The sequence below is a fragment of the Lactuca sativa genome, chromosome 4 (genome assembly GCF_002870075.4).
Source record: "Lactuca sativa cultivar Salinas chromosome 4, Lsat_Salinas_v11, whole genome shotgun sequence".
Taxonomy (NCBI): Eukaryota; Viridiplantae; Streptophyta; class Magnoliopsida; order Asterales; family Asteraceae; genus Lactuca; species Lactuca sativa.
The window spans coordinates 123,861,567-123,874,874 of record NC_056626.2 but is presented as its reverse complement, the minus strand read 5'-3'; the positions used below and the strand labels follow the sequence as shown (position 1 = coordinate 123,874,874).

General features: G+C 39.7%; 1 protein-coding gene across 1 annotated transcript; it reads right to left on the bottom strand.

The window, feature by feature from the left end:
• Nucleotides 1-9,627: 9,627 nt before the first annotated feature.
• LOC111877882 (uncharacterized) lies at nt 9,628-11,463 on the bottom strand. The gene has a single exon (XM_023874387.1). It carries the CDS (start codon nt 11,461-11,463, stop codon nt 9,628-9,630), a length of 1,836 nt encoding a protein of 611 aa, XP_023730155.1.
• Between the last annotated feature and the right edge of the window lie 1,845 nt (nt 11,464-13,308).

Below are 13,308 nucleotides of genomic sequence, written 5' to 3'. Positions count from 1 at the left end.
TCCTAAGCAATATCTCATAACTCCTAAGAAGTAGCTCAAGAATCCGATTTTTCAAACTATGCGATAGAAATCCATCTATGCGATCAGATTCAGCATATTCTTCCTTTAAGTTTCTTCACTTTCCTTTGATTCTTAAACCATCACCATGCGACCCGGTCACATCATGTATCAAGAATCTCAGAATAGAAACTTAACAGAGTTAGATAGTGGATTTTACCTGAAGTAGAGTCAAACTTATTGACTTTAACATCCTTAGGTAAATTTGGCAGCTTCGCAACCAATGCCCTTTCTTTGGCAATACAAACATATGGACCCTTTGATAATGGTACACAGGACTATCACAGACTTAGCTTTTCTCTTTACCATTTGGTCAACTGAGTTGACTATAGCCGATCCCTTTCCATTGGGAAGAGAATGCTTTACTGGATATCCAATGTCATCATTGTCAATGTCCATAAAGTTTTAGGAAGTTGATCTTAACAAATAGATAAGATCATTAAGGGTCTTGTCATAGTCTTTTTCATAGGTGTTCCAAAAGAACTCACTATGTGACTTAGAAAGTAGTTGAACCACCAACTTTCTCAAGACTTTGACACCCAACTCTCCCGGCTTGTCAATATGTGACTACATCTCCAAGATGTGACCACACCTAGACCTTGCCTTGCCAATAGGGCCTGAGTGACCTTAAACTTTTCAAGAACTTGTGGGTTAGGGAGAATAATTTGAAGAGGTGAAGAAGTATGATATCCATGGGACATCATCTTCATTAGGAAACCTTGTTTCAAGAGATTTGGGAAGATCATAGGTGTCTAAACCAGACATCTTTTGGGAGATATTCAAGATAGTTGATTTAAAGTCCTTAATATGACACCCAATATGAAATATTAAGGGTAGGACCCAACAAACTATTTTATAACTTAGAAGAGGTATGCCGTAATCCAAGCTATAAAATATTTGAAGGTAGGTGAATGACGATTCACCAATTTCCACCAAGATAAACGAAATGTATTATTAGGTTTTAATTGGTTTTGAAACTCCTAGATCTTTGAGATTCATTGAACTTTTCAAAGGCATGTTTCAATCTCGAGTGTGCCCTTCAGGTTTTGTGACTGGGATGCCGAGGATCACAAAACAAGGTGTGAAGTAACCATGCAAATCACTTGGTACCCTTAATAAATTACCCCTCAATCGATGTGCCGGTTAACCACACACGCTCCATCGATACTATGATAAATATTAAGTCACCCTTTACCTACCTTGTTAAGTCCAAGTTAGTGTGCCGGTTAACCACACACGCTCCACTAACGACTTAGACAAAGTGTAAAGTGCAATTTCATGGATTAGCACCTTATTCACATTTTTCCTAAGTAACTAAGATTGGGTATTATTAAGAGTTTAGTTACTTAGTATTATCATTAATACTTTTAATGAAGGGAGAATTCTAGTCCTGTCAAACCCGTTCGGCTAACGACCCTCCACCAGTCAAGCAAGCGGTGGGTGAGAGTGGACACCCATTAAGTTGCCATTTTATAGGCAACAACCTTATACCCACCTTATAGACCGGCTTCGTGAATGAGGCGTACTAGCGGTAAGACTGACTTTACTCTTATACATATATATATTATTAACTTATAATATTATAAAGTATAAGGGTTGAATTTTAACTTTTAAAATTCTAAGGGCTAACTTGGAATTAAAGTATTCATAAGTGAAAACTTTACAAATTCCAAAACTTGAGGGCAAGTTTTGAAACTATTCAAAACTAATTAATTCCATAACTTATGTGTTTAAAGTAGTTTTAATCCAAAAACTCTTCAAGTTCCATAACTTGAGGACAAGTTATGGAAGACTTTAAACTAATAAAAGAATTAACTTTTCTTTATTTTATAACTTATGGAATTAATTAAGGTTACACTTTTTTTTATTTTATTTTATTTTATTAAATGAAGAGACTCTTGGTCCTCCATAACTTGAGGACAAGTTATGGAGTCATAAAACCATTTAATTAGAACTAGACTCTTCATTTTGTAACCTTTGCCAATTTTTATGAGTTTTATGATTCTTAAATGTGACTTTTCATATAACTTGAGGACAAGTTACAAAAACACATTTTTGAATCAATTCTTAGATTAATTTGGATTAAAACCAACTATCACATAATTTTCATCATTAATCCAAATTCACTCATAAAACAAGATAACACAAAAAACTTTTGGTGATCCATAACTTATTCTTAAGTTATGTAATCCTTTAAAACATTAACACCAAATTTTGTAACTCCAAAAAAACTTTGAATCAATTTTTTTTTTTTTAAAACCTTTTCAAATCCATAACTTATGGAGGTTTCAAAAAAATAAAACTTTTTAGATCAAACTTTTAAAACTAATAAAATAATCATATTATTTTATCTTTTATTAAATTTGACCTAATTCAACTCATAAAGCAAATTATTCAAATTTTACAAATAATTAATTTTTCACAAAAACAAGTAATTATCTTAAAATTTGACAAACTTCATGGTTTTTTTTTTTCAACTTTGAAAATAAAATATTTGCATCAATATAACAGAAAACAACCCGTGGCTCTGATACCACTGTTGGGTTTTGAGCATTCTAACACTTCCTAAGTGTACATGCAACCCTAAATACCTTGGATCTATGTTTTCTCTATTATACATGCAAATAAGAACTTCCAAGGTATTATCCTAATCTAGCATACAAAACAATAATGTAACAAGATAGAATACATACCTCTTGATGTAGAAAGTCTTCATGAAGCTTGAGTGCTTAGTGCCCCAAGTGTGACACCTCAAATGGAATCACAATCATCAAAACACTTGGAATGATTTGAGAGAATTCTACACTCTTCAAAATCGGCTAGCCCTTTCTTCACTATCTCTAGTGGCCGATTTTTCCTCAATAATAAGATGCTTATATAGTTACACAATTAGGGTAAACTCTTAATTGTCATGGCTTTCCATTTCCTTGGATCCATGGGTACAAATACACCATGGAGCATCCATGGACCATCCTATGGGTTTTAGCCCAACTTGATTATCCATGGAGCATTAGCCCACTATACAAGTATGGATGATTTACACAATCAACCCATATATTTAATTAGTCTTCTTTTGATCACTTAATTAATCCTAGATTAATTCTTGATCAATACTAATTAAATAATCTTATTATTCTTATTATTAATATACTAGAACTTATAATATATTAATAACCATAAGTGTCTTATTTCTCTCATTATAGTCTATCCAAGTGCATGATGGTATGCAACCCAAATGGACCATGCTGGGTCGGGTCAAGTCTTACCAAATATAGTTATGGACTTAGACATTAATCCAACAGTATGGTCATTATGAGTTTGTGGTGATGCCGTTTGGGCTCACCAACGCTCCAGCCGCGTTCATGGACCTCATGAATCGTGTGTGCAGGCCGATGTTGGACCGGTCTGTGATAATATTCATAGATGATATCTTGGTATATTCCAAGACGCAGGAGCAGCACGATGAGCACCTGAGGGAGGTGCTAGAAGTTTTGAGGAGGGAAAGACTTTTCGCAAAATTCTCCAAGTGCGAGTTCTGGTTGCACGAGGTGCAGTTCCTTGGTCACCTCGTCAACCAGAAGGGTATTTTAGTAGATCCGACCAAGATAGAGGCCGTGATGCGGTGGGAGGTCCCGAAGTCTCCATCCGAGATTCGGAGCTTCCTAGGGTTGGCAGGGTATTACCGGAGGTTCATTCAGGATTTCTCCAAGATAGCAGTGCCGCTCACCCGACTGACCAAGAAGTCGGTGGTGTTTCGTTGGGGGCCTGAGCAGCAGGCAGCATTTGAGACCCTCAGGCGGAGGTTGTGCGAGGCTCCGATCCTTACCCTGCCAGAGGGAGTAGAGGATTTTGTAGTCTACTGTGATGCCTCAATCACAGGTATGGGAGCAGTATTGATGCAGCGAGGCCATGTGATAGCTTACGCCTCGAGACAGTTGAAGCCTCACGAGGCTAACTATCCTACCCATGATTTAGAGCTGGGGGCGGTTGTGTTTGCCCTCAAGATTTGGAGACATTACCTTTATGGGGTTCGTTGTACCATCTACACGAATCACAAGAGTTTGAGGTACCTTATGGATCAGCCGAATCTAAACATGAGACATAGGAGGTGGTTGGATGTGCTGAAGGATTATGATTGTGAAATCCTTTACCATCCAGGGAAGGCCAACGTAGTGGCCGACGCCCTAAGCCGCAAGGTGACAGCAGCCCCTATCAAAGACTTATGTCTAAGGATGACAGTGATTACTCCGTTGTTGGAACGGATCAGGGAGGCTCAGGTTGAGGGCCTCAAGGAGGAGAGAAAGAAGTGTGAGAGGATAGTGGGCCGAGTAGCTTCGTTTGATTATGATAGTCGGGGGTTGTTGACCCTTCATGGGAGAGTGTGGGTACCGTACTGGGGCGGAGTACGACAGGTGTTGATGGACGAGTCTCATAAGTCTTGATTTTCTATCCACCCAGGGGCGACGAAGATGTATAGAGATCTTCGACCCGATTACTGGTGGCCCTGCATGAAGCGGGATGTCGCCTGGTATGTAGAGAGGTGCCTGACCTGCAAGAAGGTCAAGGCAGAACACCAGAGGCCTCACGGCAAGATGCAGGCGTTAGACATTCCCGTGTGGAAATGGGAGGACATCACCATGGATTTTATCACCAAGCTTCCCAGGACCGCACGTGGGGTAGATTCGATTTGGGTAATAGTGGATCGGTTGACGAAGAGTGCTCATTTCATACCGATCCAGGAGAGCATATTGGCGGAAAAGTTAGCCGATATCTATGTGCGGGAGGTAGTGGCATGTCATGGAGTACCAATATCGGTGGTGTCAGACTGAGACGTCCGTTTTACATCCAGATTTTGGAAGCGGTTTCACGACGAGATGGGTACTCGTCTCCATTTCAGCACCGCTTTCCACCCTCAGACGGACGAGCAGAGCGAGAGGACGATTCAGACTCTCGAGGACATGCTCCGGGCATGTGTCCTAGACTTCGGTGGCAGTTGGGATACGTATTTTCCGTTAGCGGAATTTTCGTATAACAACAGTTATCATGCGAGCATTGATCGACCTCCCTTTGAGATGCTTTATAGGAGGAAGTGCAGGACCCCAATTTGTTGGGGCGAGGTCGGTCAGCGAGTCATTGGGAGCACAGAGGTGGTGCTCAAAACGACCGAGTTGATTCAGCAGGTTCGTAGTAGACTGTAGACTGCGCAGAGTCGGCAGAAGAGCTACGCCGACAGGAGGCGTTCAGACTTGGAGTTCCGGGTGGGCGATATGGTCCTTCTGAAGGTCTCACCTTGGAAGGGTGTCATCAGGTTTTGGAAGAGGGGCAAGCTGGGCCCCAGGTTCATTGGTCCTTTCAGGGTTTTGGCTCGAGTGGGTCAGGTTGCTTATCGGTTGGATCTTCCAGCAGAGCTTAGCCGGATCCACAACACTTTCCATGTGTCTCAGTTGAGGAAGTGTTTGGTGGATGAGTCAGCAGTTGTTCCTTTAGAAGATATTCAGGTTGATAGCAGCCTGAATTATATTGAGAGGCCGGTCGCAATTCTGGACCGGAAGACAAAGACCTTGAGGAACAAGGTAATTCAGTTAGTGAAGGTGCAGTGGCAGCACCGGAAGGGGTCAGAGTGGACGTGGGAGGCTGAGGGTTTCTGGATCTCAAAAGGGTAGCAAAGAGGCTGAGGGTGGGTTATAATGTGCTTTATATAGGGCACAACCCCCAGGATTAGGGTTTTCTCTCTTCAGCACCAACTCGTCGAGTCCAAGCCGCCGACTCGGCGAGTTGGCCACTTAAACCGCGACAGAATCCCGCACCGACTCGGCGAGTAAGCGGACCTACTCGTTGAGTCCCTTTCCTAAATTTAAACTTTTGGCCCTTCATTGAACATTAGAAATTTGGGGTGTTACATGTTATGACATCCTTACCGATGGTAATCAAACTCCTTATCGGCCGTAGCTTACCGCTGGTGACTTTCCACCGATGGTAAAGTAAGGAAAAAGATGGATGAGTCCTCTCTCTCTCTCCAATGGTGAACACATAACATCTAGTCTTTTTCAAAAATAGTAAGAAATATAAACATGTCACATTGCACTACAAGGCCATCGGTAAAAAAAGGGATGGCACCCTAAGACAATGATATTCTCGTTGGTATGTTGGTGTGAAATGGAATCATACTACATTATTATTACTAAGGCTTTCATGATGAACCTACCTGTGTAATTTGTTTTTGTTTTGAATCAATATAGCAATTTAGTTCCACGTACGGAAAAGATTTTGACAAGAATTGGAGAATCACAAGTAAATTCACGGTGCTAGATGAGTTCTCTTGGCAAGTTGAGGGCTCTAAAATGAAAAGGGTCAATAGCACAAAAAACACTCAGTTTACACCAAAATTCTAATTTGACACTGTGTTTTTTGTCTCAAATTTGACATTGTGTTTTCAAATTTGTTACAATTCTGACCACTTGACCGGTTAACCAGGTTACATGCTGGCGTGGCATGATGACGTGTCAGTTCTGATGACATGACATGTTTACATGATATGCTGACGTGTCAAAATTGATTTTTTTTCCACAAAAAAACACTAAGTTTTCACTTTTTTTTTTTCAATTTTGGGACTAAGTTTAATTTTTTCTTTCAATTTTGACACTATATTTTTTTGTTCCAAATCGAACATCATTTTTTCCAAATTTGTTCAATGTTGACAATTTTCAGTTTAAAACCATAACTTTGTACAAATATAGGGGTTTTTTTTTTTTATTTTTCCATTCAAACCATAATTTTATATATAAATATGTATTATTTATATAAAAACCGTATTTTATATTAAATACACAATTTTAAAATGAGTTTGAAGGGTTGGAGGCGTGTAGTCGATCAAAACCTGAATGTTAAATTTGCAACCCGTGAAATTTTTACATCTTATTAGAAGCTTATGGTTAATTTGATTCTCATGATATAACTAATGCATATTTATACATTATGCTTTGAATGTAAAAAAAACACCTTGTATTTAAATAAAAATGTTGTTTTTAAACGAAAAAAATATATTTATACTTTAACGACCCGTCTCCGGTATGTTGTTTCCATGTTATTTATTTAGAAGTTTTCAAGAGGGACTTGGCGAGTCTATAGCTCGACTCGTCGAGTAGAGACGGGATTTCGAGCATGTGTAAGTCGGCGACTCGACGAGTCGATATTCGGGACTCGGCGAGTCCGCCTGCCAGGAAGAAACCCTAAATCCCCGGGTTTGCTCACTATTTAAGCAATGTTATGTGCCCCAAACTCGCCTCCTTCACCCTCAGAGAGCTTGTGAGAAACCCTAAACCACTCCTTGTATGATCTAAGTGTCTTTGTGTGGATTCTTGAAGGATTGAAGAAGAAAAAGAAGAAAGGACCAAAAAGAGGAAGTGTAGAGCAAAGATCCAAGGCCAAAGTCAGAGTTCATTGAGGTATGTCTCGGAATTATCCTGTTTTGTGCTTAAAACCTCCATTAGAACACCTCTAAGGCTAGTTTAATGTATTTTCCAAGCTTTATAGTTGTATGGATGCCTTGTTGGGTCGAGATATCCCTAGATCTGTTCATTTAGGAGTGTTAGAGCCCTGATCTAGTGCCTTTTCAAAGTTTCTTTGCTTGAAAACCCTAGATCTAGCCTTTATTATGCTTTTTGAGCCTCTTAATCTTCATGGGTGCATATGGGCACGTAAAGATAGAACCTTTATGTGTTAATCGAGCTTAGGGAGCCCAGATCTATAAGTTTTATGCGCTGGATTCAAGTAGAATCATGTTTAGAGTAGCTGCATGCATGCGACTCGGCGAGTCGGAAGAACGACTCGGCGAGTCGAGTCGCGAGTCCCCGATTTTTCCCCTTTTGAGTGATGTCGAGTGGGGACCAGTGAGTAGTAGAGTGGACTCAGTGAGTTGGAGGTCAGACTTAGTAATGGAGGGACTCGACGAGTTGTTCATACAACTCGGCGAGTCCAAGGCAATCTTCTTAGCTTAAGAACAACTCGTCGAGTTGTTCATACGACTCGGCGAGTCGGATGCAGATAGCCTGAGTTCTAGAATCGAAAGGGAACTCGTCGAGTTGATGCCATACTCGACGAGTAGCCGCGAGTAGGGTTTAGAAGTGAGAATAGAGACTCGGCGAGTTGGCGGCCTAACTCGGCGAGTCAGGTCAACTGTAGGTTGACTTTGACCGGGAGAGTTGACTTTGACCAGGGGTAAAAGAGTCATTTTACCCCAATTCAGTTATTAGTATTTGATTGAGTGTGTTTATGGGATTGTAGCCGGGGAGATACCGGAGCAGCAGCAGATAGCTTCCAGAGCCATACACTCAGCAGCCAGTTCACGAGGTGAGTTTCCTTCCAGTAGGAACGGGTCTACGGCCACAATGTCGGCCCGTTTAGTTAGCAGTAGTTCCGGACTTCAGTCCGATGCAGTAATTAGAGTGCGTGATGTCTTTGTGATTCAAGCATGTTTTGTGTTATGTGTTCCGGACATCAGTTCGATGCAGTATATGTGTTATGTTAGCAGATACATGTTTATGTTATGCTATGTTCAGATAGTTCCGGATTTCGGTCCGATGCAGCTAGTTCCGAACTCCGGTCCGATGCAGGGGACAAGGTCCCAGTTAGTTCCGGACTTCGGTCCGATGCAGTCAGTTCCGGACTTCGGTCTGATGCAGCTAGTTCCGGACTTCGGTCCGATGCAGTGGGCAAGGCCCAGTATGTGCTTTATTTGTTATTGTGTGGTATGTGGTAGTTTGGGGGAGCTCACTAAGCTTCGTGCTTACAGTTTTCAGTTTTGGTTTCAGGTACTTCCGCAAGTAAAGGGAAGAGCTCGGGATGATGGCATCGCATACACCACAGCTTCAGTTTTTGTCCTGGGAGTTGATTCAGTTTCTTAGATATGTTTTGATACAGTTGTGACACAGTTTTTCTCACAGTATTTTAGTATGGTTTTAAGATACGCAACGTATGGTTTTATTATGTGATACTCAGTTTTATGATCTTTGTTATATTAAAATGAAATTTTCGGGTCGTATTTTTGGGATGTTTCATATACGGTTTAAAATGTAATAAAAAAAATATATTTATACGGTTTCAAATGGAAAATGGTCAAAATTGAACAAAATTTGATAAATGAAGTTCAATTTGGAACAAAAAAACATAATGTCAAAATTGAAAGAAAAATTAAATTTAGTGTCAAAATCGAAAAAAATAAAAGCTTAGTGTTTTTTGTGGAAAAAATAGTCAATTTTGACAATATGTTAGCAAGTTACGTCATCAAAATTGACACGTCAGCATGTAACCTGGTTGATCGGTCAAGTGATCAGAATTGTAACAAATTGGAAAACACAATGTCAAATTTGAGACAAAAAAAAAAACACAGTGTCAAATTAGAATTTTGGTGTAAACCGAGTGTCTTTTGTGTTTGTTTACCCAAATGAAAATACAAAAATGTTGCTAAATTAAATATCCGATTTCCATCTATATCTATCTATCTATACAACAACCAAGTAACTTTGAGAAAAAAAAAAAGAAGAAGAAGAATCAAATTGATCAAAATGACTACTAGGTTTGATAAATCTCTAATCTCTGCTTTGCTTCTTGAATTAGTGTTTCTAGCGACCTATCTTGCATGAAATGTCCCTGCTTCAATGCCCATTCCAAAACTATAAGCACTTCGTCTTGACCCAATGTCTCATTATCTGGTACGTGCATGGCTATGTAGCAAAGGAGTATCAATGCCGGAAACTGAACCATTTGTTCACCAAAATAAGTCAACTGGATCAAGTGTTTAGGCCCACCTGCCTCCACTATCGCCTTACAATGATTCACATGCAGGAAATTATCAGTGCATGCAAACTTCACAAGCGCCACCGCTGCTTCCGCCGACACCTCCGTCTCGTTTTCATCCAACAACCTCACCAACGGCGCTATTATTCTCGTTTCCGTCGCCCGAAACGTTCTTGCTAAACTCCCGATCGCTTGGATGCCCGGAATCAGAAGGTCCGAGTCTCCTTTCTCGATTATCTTAAGCAACTGGTCGACAACCGCTCGAGCTGCCGGGGATGTGGGTTTGAAAGCCGATCGTCTCAGTTCGGGATGTTGTTCCGCCACCGCTGTTATTTCCACCAACGCCATTAACGAGTTGTATTGCACTTCGCCTTCACCTTTCTCGACTAACACCGAGAAGCAAAGAAGAGCTCGTGATTCGGTTACGTCTCGACAGATTGATAGATTTCCGGCACAGAGGAACCAAAGCGCTCTTGCAGACATCGCTTTCATCTCCTTCTTCGTGCTTGGATCTTCAAATTCTCTTCCTTTAATACTCGCTCCCAGAAATCCGATGTGGTGGTGGTGCTGCTGGTTCGTTTTACTGTTTGTAGATTGGATGTGAACCTTTTTGCTGTAATCATCCTTAACGGATTTCATGGCCATGGTGTCCGCCACCACGTTGTGAATGGCTGATACGTCGTGCATTTTTGGACCCGGAGGAAGCCCCGGCGGATGTGAATGGCAGCTGATGATGGTGTATTTCCGATGTTCTTGAATCGTTTCGAACGCTAAATGGCTAACGAGCAACCGGATGGCGTTGTTCTGCGAGAAATGGTCTTGACATTTTGGGTGGTTTGCGGCCAACTCCGACACCGCCCAGGCGACCACCAATTGAACTCTCATGTGGCCTTCTTTTAAGATTTTGGCAAAAACAGAGCATACGCCGGCGTTTACGATGTGTTCCACGCTCTCCGGATCACGTCCGAGTAGACCCACCGCTCTGGCGGCGTTCTCTTGTCCTTCCATTCTTCCTTCTTTGGCGAGTTTCAAAAGCGGGGGTATTCCACCTTCTTCGATGATTAATTTCCCGTATTTTTCATTGTCGCGTGCCATTGATACTAAAGATCCGGCAGCGTCGGCCCAATCATCGGCGAGGGCGATGTTGCAGAGGATTGCGATATACTCCCAAATTAGGCAGAGGTGCGGCTCGTTAGCGGCGATGGGTGGTAATCCGTTGAATACGTCATCACGATCCTCATTAGGGGAGGAGACACGGAGGAGCCATGATACATCTCCGATTGAATTTTCGAGTTGCAGGGAGGATTTCCGTATGGCCGCGGCAGGGATGATGGTGAACAACCTCTGTAATCCGCTAGCTCTGCATTTGGTTACGAGCTGTAGAGTCTTGTCAAGATTCTGTTCGATATCATCCATGATCCGGCGGGTTGGGCGCTCGTAGAGATCGTTGCTGGCTCGAGCCGCCTGCCGGAGGAGACCGGCGAGCTTCTCCGTTTTGCCTTTAATGTCGGCACAATCCTGTTTGAATGAGCAAACGTAATCCGTTGATGTTATGAGTTGGTCAGCCAATTGGATTGGTCGTGCAAGGATCTGTTTGACGATGTCCGCCATCGCCAACAGCGGACCACCTCCGCCGCGCGCGTTCGTCAAATTCTAGAGAGAGAAATGGGTGTTCTAAATTTGGTGTTGCTTCTCCACCAAACCAGAATCCTGAGAATATCATGGGATCAAAAACCAAGTTTTTTTTAGGAAGAAGCGGTGTGGTTCGTGGTGGCGAAGGGTGGCCGTGATTGTGGCGATAGTGAAGAAATAAGGTGTTGCAGAGGTTAAAAGCATATCATTAAATTTTGATTATCTTTAAGAAAATGCACCTGTAATTGTAAATGTTTCCTTCTTTCTTTCTCTTTTTTTCTTCTGATTTGGAGTGTATCAAAAACGGCAATTACAGACCTTGTTTATAGGAAGTGCAATGGCTGGTACAAAATGCGAAATACTTATGTACTATCATCAAAGCATGATGTACGCGTATATCAAAGTATATGTTAATGTAATGGTTAATTGCTTAATTAGTAATTACTAAACAAATAGGAACGTCTTCTATCAATAACAATGATAGTAAAATAAATGAAAAAAATGAATCATAACGATAACAATTAACATATTTGTTTATATTTAGTTATTTTTTTTGTACATTATTTATTTGTGAGTTTTTGAATTTTGTTCAAAAACTACTATTATGATAACTTATAGCAAATTGCAACCTATGTGGCTTTTGAGCTTCATTCACTTCCTCGTTTGAGCTCTCAAAAACCAACAAATTGACGTTGTCTTCTTCTTATTCCTTTTCCAAATGAAATCAGTAGATTCCAATATCCTTGTAAATGTGGGTTACCGGCGGAATATGAGCGTTATAAGTCCGGAGGACAAAAACAAAACTTTAGAACCAAAAAAAATATAAACAAGTTTAATTTGATTCCAAAAATTGAACTTGTCGATATTCAAAGTTGATGGTATATATATATATATATATATATATATATATATATATATATATATATATATATATATATATATATATATATATATATATATATATATATATATATATATATATATATATATATATATATATATACTCCCTCCGTCTCAAAATTATAGTTCATCTTTCCTTTTTGGTTTATCCCAAAATAATTGTCCACTTCTAAAAATAAATAACATTTTTACCAAAACACCCCCTTATTATTACTTAACCAACTAAATATTTAATGGAATATTAAATACAAAGTAAGGACAAAACTGTCATTTTATTAAATAAAGTTAGTGATAATTAATGTTTTTCTTAATCTGTGTGTTTTTTTTGTCTGTGGACAATAATATTGGGACGGAGGGAGTATATATATTAGATGTTTACCCGCGCAAAGCGGCAATGACAAATAGTTTAGTTGGATGTCGGTTTCATTTATAAACGTATTATTATATGTCAAGGAACACAATGCATATATATATATTGTTATCAGTTGGTTTTACGATAAAAAAAAGTTGTAACTTTCTCAATACAAGGGAAAATAAATTTTAATGTGCATAAGTTATGCGTATTTATATAGTTATTTATATATCAAAATAGAATTGTATTCAAGTAATTTAAAATGTTATAGTTTATGATGAAAGCGACGGTGACAAATGGTTTAGTTTGAAGATTCATTTCGGGGAATAGTTTTTTAAATTACTTACATGATTTAGTTTTTTATGTTAACGATATAGCAAATACATTTGATGGCTGGAATGTCAAATCATCACAACAATGGGATGGACATTGCTATTATTAGGTAAAAAGTATTGTTAAAAACAAAAGTATATTGCTATTCTTTGTAAAAAAAAAAGAATATTGAAACTATTCGTTTAAAAAGAAGTATGTTGCTATTATGGGTTAAACGTGGAGTATGTTGCCATTATTGT